Source organism: Taudactylus pleione, unplaced genomic scaffold (assembly GCF_031769625.1).
Source record: "Taudactylus pleione unplaced genomic scaffold, aTauple2 ptg000011l, whole genome shotgun sequence".
Taxonomy (NCBI): Eukaryota; Metazoa; Chordata; class Amphibia; order Anura; family Myobatrachidae; genus Taudactylus; species Taudactylus pleione.
The window spans coordinates 215,068-241,700 of NW_028284414.1; the positions used below are offsets into that span (position 1 = coordinate 215,068).

Below are 26,633 nucleotides of genomic sequence, written 5' to 3' on the forward strand. Positions count from 1 at the left end.
GGCTCTGTACTGTACTGTGGTCACCAGAATATGGGCTCTGTATTATACTATGGTCACCAGTATATGGGGTCTGCATTATACTATGGTCACCAGAATATGGGCTCTGTACTGTACTGTGGTCACCAGAATATGATCTCTGTATTATACTGTGGTCACCAGAATATGGGCTCTATATTATACTGTGGTCACCAGAATATGGGCTCTGCATTGTACTATGGTCACCAGAATATGAGCTCTGTATTGTACTATGTACACCAGAATATGGGCTCTGTACTGTACTATGGACACCAGAATATGGGCTCTGCATTGTACTATGGTCACCAGAATATAGGCTCTGTATTATACTATGGTCACCAGAATATGGGATCTGCATTATACTATGGTCACCAGAATATGGGCTCTGCATTATACTATGGTCACCAGAATATGGGCTCTGTATTGTACTATGGTCACCAGAATATGGGCTCTGCATTGTACTATGGACACAAGAATATGGGCTCTGTACTGTACTATGGTCACCAGAATATGGGCTCTGCATTGTACTATGGACACAAGAATATGGGCTCTGTACTGTACTATGGACACCAGAATATGGGCTCTGTATTATACTATGGTCACCAGTATATGGGGTCTGCATTATACTATGGTCACCAGAATATGGGCTCTGTACTGTGGTCACCAGAATATGGGCTCTGTACTGTACTGTGGTCACCAGAATATGGTCTCTGTATTATACTGTGGTCACCAGAATATGAGCTCTGCATTGTACTATGGTCACCAGAATATGAGCTCTGTATTGTACTATGTACACCAGAATATGAGCTCTGTACTGTACTATGGACACCAGAATATGAGCTCTGCATTGTACTATGGTCACCAGAATATGGGCTCTGTATTATACTATGGTCACCAGAATATGGGCTCTGCATTGTACTATGGACACCAGAATATGGGCTCTGCATTGTACTATGTACACAATAATTTGGGCTCTGCATTGTACTGGGGGAATTTGGGTTTACAATAGAAAAGAATGTCCTTATGTGAATGGATTTAGAGTAGACGGGCTGCGGGCTGGGAGCCCCCTGTCTTTCTCATAAACTTCCTACAGCTGCCTTCTGGCTACAAGTGTGTAAATGAAGTTAGATGCAGGTAGAGGGACTATAGCAGAGCTTCCCAAACTCGATCCTCAAGGTACTTTAACAGTCCAGGTTTTAAGGATATCCATGTTTGACCACAGGTTACTTAATTAGTACCTCAGTCAATTTGATTTAACCACTTGTGCTCAACCATGGATATCTCTAAAACCTGAACTGTTAGGGTGTCTTGGAGCACATTGGACCTCATTCCGAGTCGGTCGTAAGCGGCCACTCGGTCGTACGCTTAACGACCGAGAAACTGAAAAAGGAAGCAATCACGCGGCCGGTCGGTTGCAACCAAAGTGACGCCCATACGTGAACAATGCACCTCCTCTAGCTAGCGAGTGATAGCAGCTAGCGATCAAGTCAATCGTTGTCAGTCGCTGTATGTTAATTTTCTTCTGATGGTTGCGGCCGCTTGTGTTGTGTTGATGCCCACATGTCATATTTCCATGCTTTTTCGATCAGCTTGTTACCAGCTTTTATTAATAAATTTATTTAATCTTATTATTCGCTAATGCAAACGCAACTGAATCAATTACAAGCCAATTAGCAGTGTAATTAGCTACAACAAATGATTATTAGCTGCTTGCATTGTGTGGCTCAAAATAGAAACATCAATTCTAACATCAGTCACATTCGATAGTATCGATTGTACTCTGGTGCTTGCGAGAGCACATACCCAACCTCAAGCTGTACGATCAGCCAGGCCTCTAACCTGCTCGCAGAGTGACGTTTTACTACTTCTGGCCTTCTATGTCGGTCGTAACAGGTAATTTATGTACGCCCCTGAAACGCCCTCAAAACGCTGAGGCACGCCTGCGTTTTTAGACCACCACCCCCGTCAACACCCACTAACAGCCTTTCATGTCAATCAACTCTCGGAAGCCACATCCTGCTCGTAAGCCGTATGATTGACAGCATTTTGGATCGCAAGGTCTCGTACGCACATGCGCACCACTAACCGTACTCATGCGTGGTCTGGAAACATCGGATGCGTACGACCGAGTGGCCGCTTACGACCGACTCTGAATGAGGTCCATTGTCCCTTCTCACAATCAGTTGCGGCAACCAGGCAATATCAGAGTCTACAGTGAAGGAATATCTATGTGGATTGGCTGCAGACACATGATGATGAGGGAAGTAATCATCCTCAGGCAGCCAATAGGAATCCTCGCTACATGCTGCACATGGTCAATACTACTGCGACAGACACCCATAGACAGCTGCATTCAGAGCCGAAAGTGTGGGGCCGCATTGGACAGTCTCTTACAATACGTATTTTCCTGCTGTTCAGATGCATCTGTAGTAACAGAGTTACTGAGAGTAAGTACATCTAATCTGTTACCTGGATTTGTTCCCAAAGACAAGAAATGGGCCCAGAAATCTGATATGTGATACATTGAGTGAGTACTTGTCTATCTCCAGGAATGTATTAGAGACTCACAAATTTCCAGGAACTTTCCCAGACCCCCAGGAGAGTTGGCCACCCTACCGGATCGCAGTTCTCTTTCTTGTAAAGTGGGCTCCACTTTAATGATGCAAAGCACATCATTTGCAGGAGGATTTGGGGCATCTATACTTGCCCTAGCTCTCAAAACTTCCGCGTGACTCCTAAATTTGGGCAGAGTCTCTGGGCTCCTAGAAAAGTGGGCAACTCTCCCCCCTTATGATAGGTGTGCCATTGTTGGAATACAACAACAGCTAAAGGCCAGGTATACTCAAGAAGCTACAGTGGAGGGACAGTAGGTGGCGCTGTGTCATAAACTATCACTATGTAGTCCCTCTGTTACGATAGGGTCCCATCTTGCAGAATCTTTTGTTATTTCTCCATATTATGTTTGACAGGCAATTGTTACCGCACAGTATATCACACAGTCTTCCCTGTGTGTTGTTGCATATTATTCAACAGAGCTCTGCTATAGATGTCCTTCTACTCAGACGCTGTAAACATTTCCCGTCATTGCCGTAAAATAAGGAATGATTTTGTACATCACTCAAAATGTGTTACTGACCCACCAAGTGAGTCTGTTACCTCTCTGACCCCCTGCCGTCCCTTTACCTGTGTGGCTACCGATGTACTTGGTATCACAGCAGACCAATCAGCTACCTATTTTCTGACAGGCTACACAAAAGGGTCCAGGCCAATCCTCCATGCACCTAAATGTGGCATGCAGTCGGGAAGCCGGCAGACCTAAGCCCGACAGCCGGCTTCCCGACTGTCATATCCCAGCAAGGGTCTAAAGACAGGCGTCGATATGCGGACGCCTGTCATTAGACATACGCTGAGAGCCCGACGACATACGGCATCCCGATCGAAGGGCGCCGATAGCCGCGCGGTGGGGGAGGGTTAGATTTAGGGTTCCCGGGGGGGACTTAGGGTTAGGCCCCCCCGGGAGGTTAGGTTTAGGCTAAGGGAAGGGGGGGTTAGCATTAGGCACCCCCAGGGGGGACTTAGGGTTAGGCACCCCCCCTGGGGGACTTAGGTTTAGGCGGCGGGGAAGGGGGGGTTAGGTTTAGGTACTTAGAGGGGGGATTAGGGTTACGCACTGAGGGGGAAGGTTAGGGTTAGGCACCCCTAAGGGAGAGTTAGGGGGTAGAAATAGGTTAGTATATACTTACCTTTGACGATCAGGATTTCCTCCTCTGCCGGGATTCCAGCCACCGGGCATGGGTCCAGCAGTAAATCATACCGATTCCCTGAATTCAATGGGAACCTTATTACCATCCAGGATTGTTACTGGTAAAATAAAGAAGCAATGTAGTAAAAAAGAAAACACACCAGAGACCTGAGCGCAGAAATGGCCAATTCTGCGGTGACCGCGTACAATCACATCGCAGTGTTTATTCGTAAAGTGACAACAGTAACTTCAGCAGGAGGATTCATGGTTTGTCTGCCAGGGGTTCTTGGGGGAAGGCACATCTGTGGGCTATCTACAGGTCTTCTTCCCTCTAAATAGACCTATAGGACAGAAACCATTACGAGCGCTTCAGCCATGAACAACCGTGAAGGGGAGAATGAGTGTTGGGCTTCCCACCCGATTCTTATTGCCTTTATCTTTGTAGACACAAAATGACTGGATCACAGTCACTACCTCAGTTCCACAGTGAGATGTAGGTAGGAAACAGTCTTTGTGGTACCGCTAGATCCGCTACCATCTTCTGCCCGCCGCCACCATCTTCTGCCCGCCGCCACCATCCTCTGCCCGCCCCTCTTTGGAATCAACAACATTTTTCCCGATATCCTAATGTTTCTTTTAATCTCCTTGTCCTGAATTATTGCAGTACAAATGGAGCATTATTTGAGATATGATGGAAATATACAGAAGAATATTTGCTGACAGTGTTTATTTCCCGCTATGATTCGATGCTTTCTTCGTCCATCAGTGGGATTTCTGCAAACAAATAAAAAATAAAAACAAGGCAATAATAAAGCAGATTTGGTTGTTAGTACATACATAGTTGCGGTGAAAAATATGTTGCAATGATTATAGAACATTTGATTATAGAACATTTTTGGGCTGATTCAATATGCCGTGAGGTTTACCCGCAGCTAATTGCTTTGCCCTGAGCTATCCGATCGAGTGGCGATACCCAGCACGTTAAGCCCCGGAGGGTGCACGTAATGCTGAGTATTCCTTACAGCCTCAGGAGCTGCAAAAAAAAAATCAGAGTTAAATGCACCCTCTGGGGCTTAGCGCACAGGGTATCGCCACTCGATTGGATAGCTCAGGGCAAACGACAGTTAACCATGGGTTTACCGCCTGGGAAAAGACATAATGGTTGAATCGCTCTGGGCGTTAAACCAGGAGCTTCACCCATGCGGTAAACACAGCGGCTAATTGAATCTGCACCTTTAAGGACCGAGATTCGGAATTAATGTCTGACCAACTTGCACCATCATATAACTGCTGCGCAGTGCTCAAAGACGGCTACAAACCGGCGGCGTTATCTGTGTATTTTAAGTTGCATGTATCATCATTAGGAGTGGTACGAAGAGTCGACATTCAGAATACTTATGCCAGAATGTCGGCAGGTTCTGAGTGTTAACAATCTGAACGTTTGCAAATCTCGACATGGCTAAAATGTTGACATTTTCATAATGTCGACACCAGAATGTCAACCTGTTTTTTTTTTTGCATATTATTTCTAGCCTAACCCTAAAAATAACACAAAAATTTACTGTCAACATTATGGTGTCGACATGTTAAATGTCAACATTTTTCTTGTCAGCCTTATACCCATATCGACATTCTGACCGGACCCCGTATCACCAGTTGTGTATATTGCAGAGAGGCAGCCGCATGAAAATACGCTCAGAAAGCGCCATGATGTGGCCGAACTAGAGATTCGCCAGTCATCATCAACCAGATAATGGCGACACCTCGTATCTAAAGGGTTAGAGAGATAAATAAGACTTGTGTGGCGACATATACAGTAATAAACCAGCCCCAGAGCGACTGAGCCGTATGCTGAGCTGGACGCAAACCACCCGCAAGTGTGGACGTCCGCTATAGCCAGATTTGCTACCTTACGCTAATGTGATTTTCCGGCCGTCTATAGGGTCATCCTTCCATCATAATGGGGATAGTCACCGCCCATCCCCAGCCGTCAAAAGTATCAGCACTTACACCCACCCCATGATGTGTGCAAGAGACCTGACCTGAAACAGGCGTCTTATCTCCGTCCACACACCCCAAATAAGCACGGAAGTCAGGCTACACGCCCATGACGCTCACACCAGACGGATCTGTACCATGCGCTGTTCCAGTCACCGGCCAGAAACGTCTATTTCACAGACGGAGAGAAACGGGGAGGCATGGAGCAGACCATCAGCTCTTGTATTCTCTGTCGAGGTGTGAATGCTTGGTGCGGCGTATTCGCAGCCGACAATTGCTTTCTCCAACAGCTGCGCACTCTGATGGTAATGCCGGGGTGCGTCCACTTTTGGACTTGCATTCAGTTAGCTCCAGAGGTGTCGGCTGCAGCGCAGTCCAAAATTCAAATAAGGGAGTCGCACCAACTGCCATTGAGTTCCGGCCGGCGATGTTTGCCAGCGTTTGGGGTGGCAGTTGGTGTGATTCCCCTACTTGAACTTTGGACTGTGCTGCAGCCACACCTCTGGGAACCGCCACTTCACATCTGCCCTGTCTCAGAATCAGAGGTCCTTAGCGGTCTATGTACTAAGTCTTGGAGAGAGATGAAGCAGATGGAGGTAAAGTACAAACAAAACAGCTTCTGTAATTTTTCAAACAGCCTGTAACATGACAGTTAGGAGCTGATTGGTTGGTACTTTATCTGGTTCCACTTTATCTCTATCCAAGTCTAAAGCTGGCCACACACTAGACCAACTTACATCCAACCAGCCAACTTGTTGATTGGTTGGAATGAAAATCTGGTAACGTATGGGAGTAACTGATGATCAGCAATTTGCTCCTAAATGCCAGAAAACAGATGAAAATGGCGTCAGACAAGTTTGTTAAATGTTTGATCTAAACTATTCGTTCAAACAACAGTTTTGGTCCATTTTCCAGTGTTTGGGAGCAAATTGCTGATTGTATTCCTTACCAGATTTTCATTCCAACCAATCAACTAGTTGGCTGGTTGGACAGATAATCTTTAGATGTGTGGCCAGCTTTAGTGCATTGAACCCTTTGTCTAATAATTGCCAATCGCTCAGTCTCTTTAACTCGGGGGGGCCTTCAGCAGCACCTGCAGGATACTACAGTATGCTACGCTCAGCTGGCCGCTCTGTAACAGGAATACTATAGCATGCCGCCTGTATGTCAGGATACTACAGTATGCAATGCTCAGCTGGCCGCTCTGTAACAGGAATACTGTAGCATGCCGCCTGTATGTCAGGATACTACAGTATGCAATGCTCAGCTGGCCGCTCTGTAACAGGAATACTGTAGCATGCCGCCTGTATGTCAGGATACTACAGTATGCTAGGCTCAGCTGGCCGCTCTGTAACAGGAATACTGTAGCATGCCGCCTGTATGTCAGGATACTACAGTATGCAATGCTCAGCTGGCCGCTCTGTAACAGGAATACTGTAGCATGCCGCCTTTATGTCAGGATACTATGCTATGCCCAGCTGGCAGCTCTGTAACAGGAATACTGTAGCATGCCGCCTGTATGTCAGGATACTATGCTACGCTCAGCTGGCCGCTATGTAACAGGAATACTGTAGCATGCTGTCTGTATGTCAGGATACTATGCTACGCTCAGCTGGCCGCTCTGTAACAGGAATACTGTAGCATGCTGTCTGTATGTCAGGATACTATGCTACGCTCAGCTGGCCACTCTGTAACAGGAATACTGTAGCATGCCGCCTGTAAGTCAGGATACTATGCTACGCTCAGCTGGCCGCTCTGTAAAAGGAATACTGTAGCATGCTGTCTGTATGTCAGGATACTATGCTGCGCTCAGCTGGCCGCTATGTAACAGGAATACTGTAGCATGCCGCCTCTATGTCAGGATACTATGCTACGCTCAGCTGGCCGCTCTGTAACAGGAATACTGTAGCATGCCGCCTGTATGTCAGGATACTATGCTACGCCCAGCTGGCCGCTCTGTAACAGGAATACTGTAGCATGCCGCCTGTATGTCAGGATACTATGCTATGATCAGCTGGCTGCTATGTAACAGGAATACTGTAGCATGCCGCCTGTATGTCAGGATACTATGCTACGCCCAGCTGGCCGCTCTGTAACAGGAATACTGTAGCATGCCGCCTGTATGTCAGGATACTATGCTATGCTCAGCTGGCTGCTATGTAACAGGAATACTGTAGCATGCCGCCTGTATGTCAGGATACTATGCTATGCTCAGCTGGCCGCTCTATAACAGGAATACTGTAGCATGCTGTCTGTATGTCAGGATACTATGCTTTGCTCAGCTGGCTGCTATGTAACAGGAATACTGTAGCATGCCGTCTGTATGTCAGGATACTATGCTACGCCCAGCTGGCTGCTATGTAATAGGAATACTGTAGCATGCTGTCTGTATGTCAGGATACTACGCTACGCTCAGCTGGCCGCTCTGTAACAGGAATACTGTAGCATGCCGTCTGTATGTCAGGATACTATGCTACGCTCAGCTGGCCGCTATGTAACAGGAATACTGTAGCATGCCGTCTGTATGTCAGGATACTATGCTACGCCCAGCTGGCTGCACTGTAACAGGAATACTGTAGCATGCTGTCTGTATGTCAGGATACTATGCTACGCTCAGCTGGCCGCTATGTAACAGGAATACTGTAGCATGCCGTCTGTATGTCAGGATACTATGCTACGCTCAGCTGGCCGCTCTATAACAGGAATACTGTAGCATGCTGTCTGTATGTCAGGATACTATGCTATGCTCAGCTGGCTGCTCTGTAACAGGAATACTGTAGCGTGCCGTCTGTATGTCAGGATACTATGCTGCGCTCAGCTGGCCGCTCTGTAACAGGAATACTGTAGCATGCCGCCTGTATGTCAGGATACTATGCTATGCTCAGCTGGCCGCTCTGTAACAGGAATACTGTAGCATGCTGTCTGTATGTCAGGATACTATGCTACGCTCAGCAGGCTGCTATGTAACAGGAATACTGTAGCATGCTGTCTGTATGTCAGGATACTATGCTACGCTCAGCTGACCGCTCTAAAACAGGAATACTGTAGCATGCCGCCTGTATGTCAGGATACTATGCTACGCTCAGCTGGCCGCTATGTAACAGGAATACTGTAGCATGCCGTCTGTATGTCAGAATACTATGCTACGCTCAGCTGGCCGCTCTGTAACAGGAATACTGTAGCATGCCGTCTGTATGTCAAGATACTATGCAATGCTCAGCTGGCCACTCTATAACAGGAATACTGTAGCATGCCGCCTGTATGTCAGGATACTATGCTATGCTCAGCTGGCTGCTATGTAACAGGAATACTGTAGCATGCCGCCTGTATGTCAGGATACTATGCTATGCTCAGCTGGCCGCTCTGTAACAGAAATACTGTAGCATGCCGTCTGTATGTCAAGATACAATGCTATGCTCAGCTGGCCGCTCTATAACTGGAATACTGTAGCATGCCGTCTGTATGTCAGGATACTATGCTAAGCTCAGCTGGCCGCTCTGTAACAGGAATACTGTAGCATGCCGCCTGTATGTCAGCATACAATGCTATGCTCAGCTGGTCGCTCTGTAACAGGAATACTGTAGCATGCCGTCTGTATGTCAGGATACAATGCTACGCTCAGCTGGCTGCTATGTAACAGGAATACTGTAGCATGCTGTCTGTATGTCAGGATACTATGCTAAGCTCAGCTGGCCGCTCTGTAACAGGAATACTGTAGCATGCCGCCTGTATGTCAGGATACTATGCTATGCTCAGCTGGCCGCTCTGTAACAGGAATACTGTAGCATGCCGTCTGTATGTCAGGATACTACGCTATGCTCAGCAGGCCACTCTGTAACAGAAATACTGTAGCATGCTGTCTGTATGTCAGGATACTATGCTATGCTCAGCTGGCCACTCTGTAACAGGAATACTGTAGCATGCCGTCTGTATGTCAGGATACTACGCTATGCTCAGCAGGCCACTCTGTAACAGAAATACTGTAGCATGCTGTCTGTATGTCAGGATACTATGCTAAGCTCAGCTGGCCGCTCTGTAACAGGAATACTGTAGCATGCCGTCTGTATGTCAGGATACTATGCTATGCTCAGCTGGCCGCTCTGTAACAGGAATACTGTAGCATGCCGTCTGTATGTCAGGATACAATGCTAAGCTCAGCTGGCCGCTCTGTAACAGGAATACTGTAGCATGCTGTCTGTATGTCAGGATACTATGCTAAGCTCAGCTGGCCGCTCTGTAACAGGAATACTGTAGCATGCCGCCTGTATGTCAGGATACTATGCTATGCTCAGCTGGCCGCTCTGTAACAGGAATACTGTAGCATGCCGTCTGTATGTCAGGATACTACGCTATGCTCAGCAGGCCACTCTGTAACAGAAATACTGTAGCATGCTGTCTGTATGTCAGGATACTATGCTATGCTCAGCTGGCAGCTATGTAACAGGAATACTGTCGCATGCCGTCTGTATGTCAGGATACTATGCTACGCCCAACTGGCCGCTCTGTAACAGTAATACTGTAGCATGCTGTCTGTATGTCAGGATACTATGCTTTGCTCAGCTGGCTGCTATGTAACAGGAATACTGTAGCATGCCGTCTGTATGTCAGGATACTATGCTATGCTCAGCTGGCCACTCTATAACAGTAATACTGTAGCATACCGCCTGTATGTCAGGATACTATGCTATGCTCAGCTGGCCGCTCTGTAACAGGAATACTGTAGCGTGCCGTCTGTATGTCAGGATACTATGCTGTGCTCAGCTGGCCGCTCTGTAACAGGAATACTGTAGCATGCTGTCTGTATGTCAGGATACTATGCTACGCTCAGCTGGCCGCTCTATAACAGGAATACGGTAGCATGCCGCCTGTATGTCAGGATACTATGCTTCGCTCAGCTGGCAGCTATGTAACAGGAATACTGTCGCATGCCGTCTGTATGTCAGGATACTATGCTACGCTCAGCTGGCCGCTCTGTAACAGGAATACTGTAGCATGCCGTCTGTATGTCAGGATACTATGCTACGCTCAGCTGGCCGCTCTGTAACAGGAATACTGTAGCATGCCGTCTGTATGTCAGGATACTATGCTATGCTCAGCTGGCCGCTCTGTAACAGGAATACTGTAGCATGCCGTCTGTATATCAGGATACTATGCTATGCTCAGCTGACCGCTATGTAACAGGAATACTGTAGCATGCCGCCTCTATGTCAGGATACTATGCTATGCACAGCTGGCCGCTCTATAACTGGAATACTGTAGCATGCCGTCTGTATGTCAGGATACTATGCTATGCTTAGCTTGCCGCTCTGTAACAGGAATACTGTAGCATGCCGCCTGTATGTCAGGATACTATGCTATGCTCAGCTGGCCGCTCTGTAACAGGAATACTGTAGCATGCCGTCTGTATGTCAGGATACTATGCTATGCTCAGCAGGCCGCTCTGTAACAGGAATACTGTAGCATGCCGCCTGTATGTCAGGATACTATGCTATGCTCAGCTGGCCGCTCTGTAACAGGAATACTGTAGCATGCTGTCTGTATGTCAGGATACTATGCTATGCTCAGCTGGCCGCTCTGTAACAGGAATACTGTAGCATGCTGTCTGTATGTCAGGATACTATGCTATGCTCAGCTGGCCGCTCTGTAACAGGAATACTGTAGCATGCCGCCTGTATGTCAGGATACTATGCTACGCTCAGCTGGCCGCTCTGTAACAGGAATACTGTAGCATGCCGTCTGTATGTCAGGATACTACGCTATGCTCAGCAGGCCACTCTGTAACAGGAATACTGTAGCATGCCGTCTGTATCTCAGGATACTATGCTATGCTCAGCTGACTGCTCTGTAACAGGAATACTGTAGCATGCCGTCTGTATGTCAGGATACTATGCTACGCTCAGCTGGCTGCTATGTAACAGGAATACTGTAGCATGCCGTCTGTATGTAAGGATACTATGCTACGCTCAGCTGGCCGCTCTATAACAGGAATACTGTAGCATGCCGTCTGTATGTCAGGATACTATGCTATGCTCAGCTGGCCGCTCTGTAACAGGAATACTGTAGCATGCCGTCTGTATGTCAGGATACTACGCTTTGCTCAGCTGGCTGCTATGTAACAGGAATACTGTAGCATGCCGTCTGTATGTCAGGATACTATGCTATGCTCAGCTGGCCGCTCTGTAACAGGAATACTGTAGCATGCCGTCTGTATGTCAGGATACTATGCTGCGCTCAGCTGGCCGCTCTGTAACAGGAATACTGTAGCATGCTGTCTGTATGTCAGGATACTATGCTACGCTCAGCTGGCCGCTCTATAACAGGAATACTGTAGCATGCCGCCTGTATGTCAGGATACTATGCTACGCTCAGCTGGCCGCTATGTAACAGGAATACTGTCGCATGCCGTCTGTATGTCAGGATACTATGCTACGCTCAGCTGGCCGCTCTGTAACAGGAATACTGTAGCATGCCGTCTGTATGTCAGGATACTATGCTATGCTCAGCTGGCCGCTCTATAACAGGAATACTGTAGCATGCCGTCTGTATATCAGGATACTATGCTATGCTCAGCTGACCGCTATGTAACAGGAATACTGTAGCATGCCGTCTCTATGTCAGGATACTATGCTATGCACAGCTGGCCGCTCTATAACTGGAATACTGTAGCATGCCGTCTGTATGTCAGGATACTATGCTATGCTTAGCTGGCCGCTCTGTAACAGGAATACTGTAGCATGCCGCCTGTATGTCAGGATACTATGCTATGCTCAGCTGGCCGCTCTGTAACAGGAATACTGTAGCATGCCGTCTGTATGTCAGGATACTATGCTATGCTCAGCAGGCCGCTCTGTAACAGGAATACTGTAGCATGCCGCCTGTATGTCAGGATACTATGCTATGCTCAGCTGGCCGCTCTGTAACAGGAATACTGTAGCATGCTGTCTGTATGTCAGGATACTATGCTATGCTCAGCTGGCCGCTCTGTAACAGGAATACTGTAGCATGCTGTCTGTATGTCAGGATACTATGCTATGCTCAGCTGGCCGCTCTGTAACAGGAATACTGTAGCATGCCGCCTGTATGTCAGGATACTATGCTATGCTCAGCTGGCCGCTCTGTAACAGGAATACTGTAGCATGCCGTCTGTATGTCAGGATACTACGCTATGCTCAGCAGGCCACTCTGTAACAGGAATACTGTAGCATGCCGTCTGTATCTCAGGATACTATGCTATGCTCAGCTGACTGCTCTGTAACAGGAATACTGTAGCATGCCGTCTGTATGTCAGGATACTATGCTATGCTCAGCTGGCTGCTATGTAACAGGAATACTGTAGCATGCCGTCTGTATGTAAGGATACTATGCTACGCTCAGCTGGCCGCTCTATAACAGGAATATTGTAGCATGCCGTCTGTATGTCAGGATACTATGCTATGCTCAGCTGGCCGCTCTGTAACAGGAATACTGTAGCATGCCGTCTGTATGTCAGGATACTACGCTATGCTCAGCAGGCCACTCTGTAACAGTAATACTGTAGCATGCCGTCTGTATGTCAGGATACTATGCTACGCCCAGCTGGCCGCTCTGTAACAGGAATACTGTAGCATGCTGTCTGTATGTCAGGATACTATGCTTTGCTCAGCTGGCTGCTATGTAACAGGAATACTGTAGCATGCCGTCTGTATGTCAGGATACTATGCTATGCTCAGCTGGCCGCTCTGTAACAGGAATACTGTAGCATGCCGTCTGTATGTCAGGATACTATGCTACGCTCAGCTGGCCGCTCTGTAACAGGAACACTGTAGGATGCCGCCTGTATGTCAGGATACTATGCTATGCTCAGCTAGCCGCTCTGTAACAGGAATACTGTAGCATGCCGCCTGTATGTTATGCTATGCTCAGCTGGCCGCTCTGTAACAGGAATACTGTAGCATGCCGCCTGTATGTCAGGATACTATGCTATGCTCAGCTGGCCGCTCTGTAACAGGAATACTGTAGCATGCCGCCTGTATGTCAGGATACTATGCTATGCTCAGCTGGCCGCTCTGTAACAGGAATACTGTAGCATGCCGTCTGTATGTCAGGATACTACGCTATGCTCAGCAGGCCACTCTGTAACAGGAATACTGTAGCATGCCGTCTGTATGTCAGGATACTATGCTATGCTCAGCTGGCCGCTCTGTAACAGGAATACTGTAGCATGCCGTCTGTATGTCAGGATACTATGCTATGCTCAGCAGGCCGCTCTGTAACAGGAATACTGTAGCATGCCGCCTGTATGTCAGGATACTATGCTATGCTCAGCTGGCCGCTCTGTAACAGGAATACTGTAGCATGCTGTCTGTATGTCAGGATACTATGCTATGCTCAGCTGGCCGCTCTGTAACAGGAATACTGTAGCATGCTGTCTGTATGTCAGGATACTATGCTATGCTCAGCTGGCCGCTCTGTAACAGGAATACTGTAGCATGCCGCCTGTATGTCAGGATACTATGCTATGCTCAGCTGGCCGCTCTGTAACAGGAATACTGTAGCATGCCGTCTGTATGTCAGGATACTACGCTATGCTCAGCAGGCCACTCTGTAACAGGAATACTGTAGCATGCCGTCTGTATCTCAGGATACTATGCTATGCTCAGCTGACTGCTCTGTAACAGGAATACTGTAGCATGCCGTCTGTATGTCAGGATACTATGCTATGCTCAGCTGGCTGCTATGTAACAGGAATACTGTAGCATGCCGTCTGTATGTAAGGATACTATGCTACGCTCAGCTGGCCGCTCTATAACAGGAATATTGTAGCATGCCGTCTGTATGTCAGGATACTATGCTATGCTCAGCTGGCCGCTCTGTAACAGGAATACTGTAGCATGCCGTCTGTATGTCAGGATACTACGCTATGCTCAGCAGGCCACTCTGTAACAGTAATACTGTAGCATGCCGTCTGTATGTCAGGATACTATGCTACGCCCAGCTGGCCGCTCTGTAACAGGAATACTGTAGCATGCTGTCTGTATGTCAGGATACTATGCTTTGCTCAGCTGGCTGCTATGTAACAGGAATACTGTAGCATGCCGTCTGTATGTCAGGATACTATGCTATGCTCAGCTGGCCGCTCTGTAACAGGAATACTGTAGCATGCCGTCTGTATGTCAGGATACTATGCTACACTCAGCTGGCCGCTCTGTAACAGGAACACTGTAGGATGCCGCCTGTATGTCAGGATACTATGCTATGCTCAGCTAGCCGCTCTGTAACAGGAATACTGTAGCATGCCGCCTGTATGTTATGCTATGCTCAGCTGGCCGCTCTGTAACAGGAATACTGTAGCATGCCGCCTGTATGTCAGGATACTATGCTATGCTCAGCTGGCCACTCTGTAACAGGAATACTGTAGCATGCTGCCTGTATGTCAGGATAATATGCTATGCTCAGCTGGCCGCTCTGTAACAGGATTACCTTAGCATGCCGCCTGTATGTCAGGATACTATGCTATGCTCAGCTGGCCGCTCTGTAACAGGAATACTGTAGCATGCCGTCTGTATGTCAGGATACTATGCTATGCTCAGCTGGCCGCTCTGTAACAGGAATACTGTAGCATGCCGCCTGTATGTCAGGATACTATGCTATGCTCAGCTGGCCGCTCTGTAACAGGAATACTGTAGCATGCAGCTTGTATGTCAGGATACTATGCTATGCTCAGCTGGCCGCTCTGTAACAGGAATACTGTAGCATGCCGTCTATATGTCAGGACACTATGCTACGCTCAGCTGGCCGCTCTGTAACAGAAATACTGTAGCATGCCGTCTGTATGTCAGGATACTATGCTACGCTCAGCTGGCCGCTCTGTAACAGGAATACTGTAGCATGCCGCCTGTATGTCAGGATACTATGCTATTCTCAGCTGGCTGCTCTGTAACAGGAATACTGTAGCATGCCGTCTGTATGTCAGGAAACTATGCTACGCTCAGCTGGCTGCTATGTAACAGGAATACTGTAGCATGCCGCCTGTATGTCAGGATACTACGCTATGCTCAGCTGGCCGCTCTGTAACAGGAATACTGTAGCATGCCGTCTGTATGTCAGGAGACTATGCTATGCTCAGCTGGCCGCTCTGTAACAGGAATACTGTAGCATGCTGTCTGTATGTCAGGATACTATGCTATGCTCAGCTGGCCGCTCTGTAACAGGAATACTGTAGCATGCCGTCTGTATGTCAGGATACTATGCTATGCTCAGCTGGCCGCTATGTAACAGGAATACTGTAGCATGCCGCCTGTATGTCAGGATACTATGCTATGCTCAGCTGGCCACTCTGTAACAGGAATACTGTAGCATGCCGCCTGTATGTCAGGATACTATGCTACGCTCAGCTGGCCGCTATGTAACAGGAATACTGTAGCATGGCGCCTGTATGTCAGGATACTATGCTATGCTCAGCTGGCCGCACTGTAACAGGAATACTGTAGCATGCCGCCTGTATGTCAGGATACTATGCTACGCTCAGCTGGCCGCTCTGTAACAGGAATACTGTAGCATGCCGCCTGTATGTCAGGATACTATGCTATGCTTAGCTGGCTGCTATGTAACAGGAATACTGTAGCATGCCGTCTGTATGTCAGGATACTATGCTACACTTAGCTGGCTGCTATGTAACAGGAATACTGTAGCATGCCATCTGTATGTCAGGATACTATGCTATGCTCAGCTGGCCGCTCTGTAACAGGAATACTGTAGCATGCCGTCTGTATGTCAGGATACTACGCTACACTCAGCTGGCCGCTATGTAACAGGAATACTGTAGCATGCCGTCTGTATGTCAGTATACTATGCTATGCTCAGCTGGCCGCTTTGTAACAGGAATACTGTAGCATGCCGCCTGTATGTCAGGATACTATGCTATGCTCAGCTGGCTGCTATGTAACAGGAATACTGTAGCATGCCGCCTGTATGTCAGGATACTATGCTATGCTCAGCTGGCCGCTCTGTAACAGAAATACTGTAGCATGCCGTCTGTATGTCAAGATACAATGCTATGCTCAGCTGGCCGCTCTATAACTGGAATACTGTAGCATGCCGTCTGTATGTCAGGATACTATGCTAAGCTCAGCTGGCCGCTCTGTAACAGGAATACTGTAGCATGCCGCCTGTATGTCAGCATACAATGCTATGCTCAGCTGGTCGCTCTGTAACAGGAATACTGTAGCATGCCGTCTGTATGTCAGGATACAATGCTACGCTCAGCTGGCTGCTATGTAACAGGAATACTGTAGCATGCTGTCTGTATGTCAGGATACTATGCTAAGCTCAGCTGGCCGCTCTGTAACAGGAATACTGTAGCATGCCGCCTGTATGTCAGGATACTATGCTATGCTCAGCTGGCCGCTCTGTAACAGGAATACTGTAGCATGCCGTCTGTATGTCAGGATACTACGCTATGCTCAGCAGGCCACTCTGTAACAGAAATACTGTAGCATGCTGTCTGTATGTCAGGATACTATGCTATGCTCAGCTGGCCACTCTGTAACAGGAATACTGTAGCATGCCGTCTGTATGTCAGGATACTACGCTATGCTCAGCAGGCCACTCTGTAACAGAAATACTGTAGCATGCTGTCTGTATGTCAGGATACTATGCTAAGCTCAGCTGGCCGCTCTGTAACAGGAATACTGTAGCATGCCGTCTGTATGTCAGGATACTATGCTATGCTCAGCTGGCCGCTCTGTAACAGGAATACTGTAGCATGCCGTCTGTATGTCAGGATACAATGCTAAGCTCAGCTGGCCGCTCTGTAACAGGAATACTGTAGCATGCTGTCTGTATGTCAGGATACTATGCTAAGCTCAGCTGGCCGCTCTGTAACAGGAATACTGTAGCATGCCGCCTGTATGTCAGGATACTATGCTATGCTCAGCTGGCCGCTCTGTAACAGGAATACTGTAGCATGCCGTCTGTATGTCAGGATACTACGCTATGCTCAGCAGGCCACTCTGTAACAGAAATACTGTAGCATGCTGTCTGTATGTCAGGATACTATGCTATGCTCAGCTGGCAGCTATGTAACAGGAATACTGTCGCATGCCGTCTGTATGTCAGGATACTATGCTACGCCCAACTGGCCGCTCTGTAACAGTAATACTGTAGCATGCTGTCTGTATGTCAGGATACTATGCTTTGCTCAGCTGGCTGCTATGTAACAGGAATACTGTAGCATGCCGTCTGTATGTCAGGATACTATGCTATGCTCAGCTGGCCACTCTATAACAGTAATACTGTAGCATACCGCCTGTATGTCAGGATACTATGCTATGCTCAGCTGGCCGCTCTGTAACAGGAATACTGTAGCGTGCCGTCTGTATGTCAGGATACTATGCTGTGCTCAGCTGGCCGCTCTGTAACAGGAATACTGTAGCATGCTGTCTGTATGTCAGGATACTATGCTACGCTCAGCTGGCCGCTCTATAACAGGAATACGGTAGCATGCCGCCTGTATGTCAGGATACTATGCTTCGCTCAGCTGGCAGCTATGTAACAGGAATACTGTCGCATGCCGTCTGTATGTCAGGATACTATGCTACGCTCAGCTGGCCGCTCTGTAACAGGAATACTGTAGCATGCCGTCTGTATGTCAGGATACTATGCTATGCTCAGCTGGCCGCTCTGTAACAGGAATACTGTAGCATGCCGTCTGTATATCAGGATACTATGCTATGCTCAGCTGACCGCTATGTAACAGGAATACTGTAGCATGCCGCCTCTATGTCAGGATACTATGCTATGCACAGCTGGCCGCTCTATAACTGGAATACTGTAGCATGCCGTCTGTATGTCAGGATACTATGCTATGCTTAGCTTGCCGCTCTGTAACAGGAATACTGTAGCATGCCGCCTGTATGTCAGGATACTATGCTATGCTCAGCTGGCCGCTCTGTAACAGGAATACTGTAGCATGCCGTCTGTATGTCAGGATACTATGCTATGCTCAGCAGGCCGCTCTGTAACAGGAATACTGTAGCATGCCGCCTGTATGTCAGGATACTATGCTATGCTCAGCTGGCCGCTCTGTAACAGGAATACTGTAGCATGCTGTCTGTATGTCAGGATACTATGCTATGCTCAGCTGGCCGCTCTGTAACAGGAATACTGTAGCATGCTGTCTGTATGTCAGGATACTATGCTATGCTCAGCTGGCCGCTCTGTAACAGGAATACTGTAGCATGCCGCCTGTATGTCAGGATACTATGCTATGCTCAGCTGGCCGCTCTGTAACAGGAATACTGTAGCATGCCGTCTGTATGTCAGGATACTACGCTATGCTCAGCAGGCCACTCTGTAACAGGAATACTGTAGCATGCCGTCTGTATCTCAGGATACTATGCTATGCTCAGCTGACTGCTCTGTAACAGGAATACTGTAGCATGCCGTCTGTATGTCAGGATACTATGCTACGCTCAGCTGGCTGCTATGTAACAGGAATACTGTAGCATGCCGTCTGTATGTAAGGATACTATGCTACGCTCAGCTGGCCGCTCTATAACAGGAATACTGTAGCATGCCGTCTGTATGTCAGGATACTATGCTATGCTCAGCTGGCCGCTCTGTAACAGGAATACTGTAGCATGCCGTCTGTATGTCAGGATACTACGCTTTGCTCAGCTGGCTGCTATGTAACAGGAATACTGTAGCATGCCGTCTGTATGTCAGGATACTATGCTATGCTCAGCTGGCCGCTCTGTAACAGGAATACTGTAGCATGCCGTCTGTATGTCAGGATACTATGCTGCGCTCAGCTGGCCGCTCTGTAACAGGAATACTGTAGCATGCTGTCTGTATGTCAGGATACTATGCTACGCTCAGCTGGCCGCTCTATAACAGGAATACTGTAGCATGCCGCCTGTATGTCAGGATACTATGCTACGCTCAGCTGGCCGCTATGTAACAGGAATACTGTCGCATGCCGTCTGTATGTCAGGATACTATGCTACGCTCAGCTGGCCGCTCTGTAACAGGAATACTGTAGCATGCCGTCTGTATGTCAGGATACTATGCTATGCTCAGCTGGCCGCTCTATAACAGGAATACTGTAGCATGCCGTCTGTATATCAGGATACTATGCTATGCTCAGCTGACCGCTATGTAACAGGAATACTGTAGCATGCCGTCTCTATGTCAGGATACTATGCTATGCACAGCTGGCCGCTCTATAACTGGAATACTGTAGCATGCCGTCTGTATGTCAGGATACTATGCTATGCTTAGCTGGCCGCTCTGTAACAGGAATACTGTAGCATGCCGCCTGTATGTCAGGATACTATGCTATGCTCAGCTGGCCGCTCTGTAACAGGAATACTGTAGCATGCCGTCTGTATGTCAGGATACTATGCTATGCTCAGCAGGCCGCTCTGTAACAGGAATACTGTAGCATGCCGCCTGTATGTCAGGATACTATGCTATGCTCAGCTGGCCGCTCTGTAACAGGAATACTGTAGCATGCTGTCTGTATGTCAGGATACTATGCTATGCTCAGCTGGCCGCTCTGTAACAGGAATACTGTAGCATGCTGTCTGTATGTCAGGATACTATGCTATGCTCAGCTGGCCGCTCTGTAACAGGAATACTGTAGCATGCCGCCTGTATGTCAGGATACTATGCTATGCTCAGCTGGCCGCTCTGTAACAGGAATACTGTAGCATGCCGTCTGTATGTCAGGATACTACGCTATGCTCAGCAGGCCACTCTGTAACAGGAATACTGTAGCATGCCGTCTGTATCTCAGGATACTATGCTATGCTCAGCTGACTGCTCTGTAACAGGAATACTGTAGCATGCCGTCTGTATGTCAGGATACTATGCTATGCTCAGCTGGCTGCTATGTAACAGGAATACTGTAGCATGCCGTCTGTATGTAAGGATACTATGCTACGCTCAGCTGGCCGCTCTATAACAGGAATACTGTAGCATGCCGTCTGTATGTCAGGATACTATGCTATGCTCAGCTGGCCGCTCTGTAACAGGAATACTGTAGCATGCCGTCTGTATGTCAGGATACTACGCTATGCTCAGCAGGCCACTCTGTAACAGTAATACTGTAGCATGCCGTCTGTATGTCAGGATACTATGCTACGCCCAGCTGGCCGCTCTGTAACAGGAATACTGTAGCATGCTGTCTGTATGTCAGGATACTATGCTTTGCTCAGCTGGCTGCTATGTAACAGGAATACTGTAGCATGCCGTCTGTATGTCAGGATACTATGCTATGCTCAGCTGGCCGCTCTGTAACAGGAATACTGTAGCATGCCGTCTGTATGTCAGGATACTATGCTACGCTCAGCTGGCCGCTCTGTAACAGGAACACTGTAGGATGCCGCCTGTATGTCAGGATACTATGCTATGCTCAGCTAGCCGCTCTGTAACAGGAATACTGTAGCATGCCGCCTGTATGTTATGCTATGCTCAGCTGGCCGCTCTGTAACAGGAATACTGTAGCATGCCGCCTGTATGTCAGGATACTATGCTATGCTCAGCTGGCCACTCTGTAACAGGAATACTGTAGCATGCTGCCTGTATGTCAGGATAATATGCTATGCTCAGCTGGCCGCTCTGTAACAGGATTACCTTAGCATGCCGCCTGTATGTCAGGATACTATGCTATGCTCAGCTGGCCGCTCTGTTACAGGAATACTGTAGCATGCCGTCTGTATGTCAGGATACTATGCTATGCTCAGCTGGCCGCTCTGTAACAGGAATACTGTAGCATGCCGCCTGTATGTCAGGATACTATGCTATGCTCAGCTGGCCGCTCTGTAACAGGAATACTGTAGCATGCAGCTTGTATGTCAGGATACTATGCTATGCTCAGCTGGCCGCTCTGTAACAGGAATACTGTAGCATGCCGTCTATATGTCAGGACACTATGCTACGCTCAGCTGGCCGCTCTGTAACAGAAATACTGTAGCATGCCGTCTGTATGTCAGGATACTATGCTACGCTCAGCTGGCCGCTCTGTAACAGGAATACTGTAGCATGCCGCCTGTATGTCAGGATACTATGCTATTCTCAGCTGGCTGCTCTGTAACAGGAATACTGTAGCATGCCGTCTGTATGTCAGGAAACTATGCTACGCTCAGCTGGCTGCTATGTAACAGGAATACTGTAGCATGCCGCCTGTATGTCAGGATACTACGCTATGCTCAGCTGGCCGCTCTGTAACAGGAATACTGTAGCATGCCGTCTGTATGTCAGGAGACTATGCTATGCTCAGCTGGCCGCTCTGTAACAGGAATACTGTAGCATGCTGTCTGTATGTCAGGATACTATGCTATGCTCAGCTGGCCGCTCTGTAACAGGAATACTGTAGCATGCCGTCTGTATGTCAGGATACTATGCTATGCTCAGCTGGCCGCTATGTAACAGGAATACTGTAGCATGCCGCCTGTATGTCAGGATACTATGCTATGCTCAGCTGGCCACTCTGTAACAGGAATACTGTAGCATGCCGCCTGTATGTCAGGATACTATGCTACGCTCAGCTGGCCGCTATGTAACAGGAATACTGTAGCATGGCGCCTGTATGTCAGGATACTATGCTATGCTCAGCTGGCCGCACTGTAACAGGAATACTGTAGCATGCCGCCAGTATGTCAGGATACTATGCTACGCTCAGCTGGCCGCTCTGTAACAGGAATACTGTAGCATGCCGCCTGTATGTCAGGATACTATGCTATGCTTAGCTGGCTGCTATGTAACAGGAATACTGTAGCATGCCGTCTGTATGTCAGGATACTATGCTACACTTAGCTGGCTGCTATGTAACAGGAATACTGTAGCATGCCATCTGTATGTCAGGATACTATGCTATGCTCAGCTGGCCGCTCTGTAACAGGAATACTGTAGCATGCCGTCTGTATGTCAGGATACTACGCTACACTCAGCTGGCCGCTATGTAACAGGAATACTGTAGCATGCCGTCTGTATGTCAGTATACTATGCTATGCTCAGCTGGCCGCTTTGTAACAGGAATACTGTAGCATGCCGCCTGTATGTCAGGATACTATGCTATGCTCAGCTGGCTGCTATGTAACAGGAATACTGTAGCATGCCGCCTGTATGTCAGGATACTATGCTATGCTCAGCTGGCCGCTCTGTAACAGAAATACTGTAGCATGCCGTCTGTATGTCAAGATACAATGCTATGCTCAGCTGGCCGCTCTATAACTGGAATACTGTAGCATGCCGTCTGTATGTCAGGATACTATGCTAAGCTCAGCTGGCCGCTCTGTAACAGGAATACTGTAGCATGCCGCCTGTATGTCAGCATACAATGCTATGCTCAGCTGGTCGCTCTGTAACAGGAATACTGTAGCATGCCGTCTGTATGTCAGGATACAATGCTACGCTCAGCTGGCTGCTATGTAACAGGAATACTGTAGCATGCTGTCTGTATGTCAGGATACTATGCTAAGCTCAGCTGGCCGCTCTGTAACAGGAATACTGTAGCATGCCGCCTGTATGTCAGGATACTATGCTATGCTCAGCTGGCCGCTCTGTAACAGGAATACTGTAGCATGCCGTCTGTATGTCAGGATACTACGCTATGCTCAGCAGGCCACTCTGTAACAGAAATACTGTAGCATGCTGTCTGTATGTCAGGATACTATGCTATGCTCAGCTGGCCACTCTGTAACAGGAATACTGTAGCATGCCGTCTGTATGTCAGGATACTACGCTATGCTCAGCAGGCCACTCTGTAACAGAAATACTGTAGCATGCTGTCTGTATGTCAGGATACTATGCTAAGCTCAGCTGGCCGCTCTGTAACAGGAATACTGTAGCATGCCGTCTGTATGTCAGGATACTATGCTATGCTCAGCTGGCCACTCTGTAACAGGAATACTGTAGCATGCCGTCTGTATGTCAGGATACAATGCTAAGCTCAGCTGGCCGCTCTGTAACAGGAATACTGTAGCATGCTGTCTGTATGTCAGGATACTATGCTAAGCTCAGCTGGCCGCTCTGTAACAGGAATACTGTAGCATGCCGCCTGTATGTCAGGATACTATGCTATGCTCAGCTGGCCGCTCTGTAACAGGAATACTGTAGCATGCCGTCTGTATGTCAGGATACTACGCTATGCTCAGCAGGCCACTCTGTAACAGAAATACTGTAGCATGCTGTCTGTATGTCAGGATACTATGCTATGCTCAGCTGACTGCTCTGAAACAGGAATACTGTAGCATGCCGTCTGTATGTCAGGATACTATGCTACGCTCAGCTGGCTGCTATGTAACAGGAATAACGTAGCATGCCGTCTGTATGTAAGGATACTATGCTACGCTCAGCTGGCCACTCTATAACAGGAATACTGTAGCATGCCGTCTGTATGTCAGGATACTATGCTATGCTCAGCTGGCCGCTCTGTAACAGGAATACTGTAGCATGCCGTCTGTATGTCAGGATACTACGCTATGCTCAGCAGGCCACTCTGTAACAGTAATACTGTAGCATGCAGTCTGTATGTCAGGATACTATGCTACGCCCAGCTGGCCGCTCTGTAACAGGAATACTGTAGCATGCTGTCTGTATGTCAGGATACTATGCTTTGCTCAGCTGGCTGCTATGTAACAGGAATACTGTAGCATGCCGTCTGTATGTCAGGATACTATGCTACGCTCAGCTGGCCGCTCTGTAACAGGAACACTGTAGCATGCCGCCTGTATGTCAGGATACTATGCTATGCTCAGCTAGCCGCTCTGTAACAGGAATACTGTAGCATGCCGCCTGTATGTTATGCTATGCTCAGCTGGCCGCTCTGTAACAGGAATACTGTAGCATGCCGCCTGTATGTCAGGATACTATGCTATGCTCAGCTGGCCGCTCTGTAACAGGAATACTGTAGCATGCTGCCTGTATGTCAGGATACTATGCTATGCTCAGCTGGCCGCTCTGTAACAGGATTACTGTAGCATGCCGCCTGTATGTCAGGATACTATGCTATGCTCAGCTGGCCGCTCTGTAACAGGAATACTGTAGCATGCCGCCTGTATGTCAGGATACTATGCTATGCTTAGCTGGCCGCTCTGTAACTGTAATACTGTAGCATGCCGCCTGTATGTCAGGATACTTTGCTATGCTCAGCTGGCCGCTATGTAACAGGAATACTGTAGCATGCCGTCTGTATGTCAGGATACTATGCTATGCTCAGCTGGACGCTCTGTAACAGTAATACTGTAGCATGCCGCCTGTATGTCAGGATACTATGCTAAGCTCAGCTGGCCGCTATGTAACAGGAATACTGTAGCATGCCGTCTGTATGTCAGGATACTATGCTACGCTCAGCTGGCCGCTCTGTAACAGGAATACTGTAGCATGCCTTCTGTATGTCAGGATACTATGCTATGCTCAGCTGGTCGCTCTGTAACAGGAATACTGTAGCATGCCGTCTGTATGTCAAGATACTATGCTAAGCTCAGCTGGCCGCTCTGTAACAGGAATACTGTAGCATGCTGTCTGTATGTCAGGATACTATGCTATGCTCAGCTGGCCGCTCTGTAACAGGAACACTGTAGCATGCCGCCTGTATGTCAGGATACTATGCTATGCTCAGCTGGCCGCTCTGTAACAGGAATACTGTAGCGTGCCGTCTGTATGTCAGGATACTACAGTATGCAATGCTCAGCTGGCCGCTCTGTAACAGGAATACTGTAGCATGCCGCCTGTATGTCAGGATACAATGCTACGCTCAGCTGGCTGCTATGTAACAGGAATACTGTAGCATGCCGTCTGTATGTCAGGATACTATGCTACGCTCAGATGGCCGCTCTGTAACAGGAATACTGTAGCATGCGCCTGTATGTCAGGATACTATGCTACGCTCAGCTGGCTGCTATGTAACAGGAATACTGTAGCATGCCGTCTGTATGTCAGGATACTATGCTACGCTCAGCTGGCCGCTCTGTAACAGTAATACTGTAGCATGCCGCCTGTATGTCAGGATACTATGCTATGCTCAGCTGGCCGCTCTGTAACAGGAATACTGTAGCATGCCGCCTGTATGTCAGGATACTATGCTATGCTCAGCTGGCCGCTATGTAACAGGAATACTGTAGCATGCCGCCTGTATGTCAGGATACTATGCTATGCTCAGCTGGCCGCTATGTAACAGGAATACTGTAGCGTGCCGTATGTATGTCAGGATGTGAGAACTGTGAAGTAACTAGGGAAATCAGGCCTGCAAAATTGGTGAAAGCAGTATAATGACCGGCGGTAATTGCTTCATATATGGTACAATGCAGACGCAAACGCAATGTTTTTTTTGCCAGTTACTTAACCAGATAGGCAAACGCAGACGCGCTAGACCATTCAAACATCGTTTCAGGGGCCGTGCATAAATTAGCCATTGTGATCTCATACAGACATGCTATACAAGCGGCGTATTATACAGACATGCTATACAAGCGGCGTATCATACAGACATGCCATACAAGCGGCGTATTATACAGACATGCTATACAAGCGGCGTATTATAGACACATGCTATACAAGCGGCGTATTATACAGACATGCTATACAAGCGGCATATTATACAGACATGCTATACAAGCGGCATATTATACAGACATGCTATACAAGCGCTATATTATACAGACATGCTATACAAGCGGCATATTATACAGACATGCTGTACAAGCGGCATATTATACAGACATGCTATACAAGCGCTATATTATACAGACATGCTATACAAGCGGCGTATTATACAGACATGCTATACAAGCGCTATATTATACAGACATGCTATACAAACGGCATATTATACAGACATGCTATACAAGCGGCATATTATACAGACATGCTATACAAGCGGCGTATTATACAGACA

The 26,633-nt window shown here is 47.9% G+C and overlaps 1 protein-coding gene across 1 annotated transcript in view; it reads right to left on the reverse strand.

The window, feature by feature from the left end:
- Window positions 1-3,934: 3,934 nt before the first annotated feature.
- Window positions 3,935-26,633, reverse strand: part of SUSD4 (sushi domain containing 4) — a 341,394-nt gene continuing 318,695 nt past the window's right edge. The window contains exon 13 of the mRNA XM_088467876.1: window positions 3,935-4,531. Coding sequence (XP_088324002.1) covers window positions 4,494-4,531 — 38 coding nt within the window. The 3' untranslated portion in view covers window positions 3,935-4,493. The remainder of the gene's footprint in view (window positions 4,532-26,633) is intronic.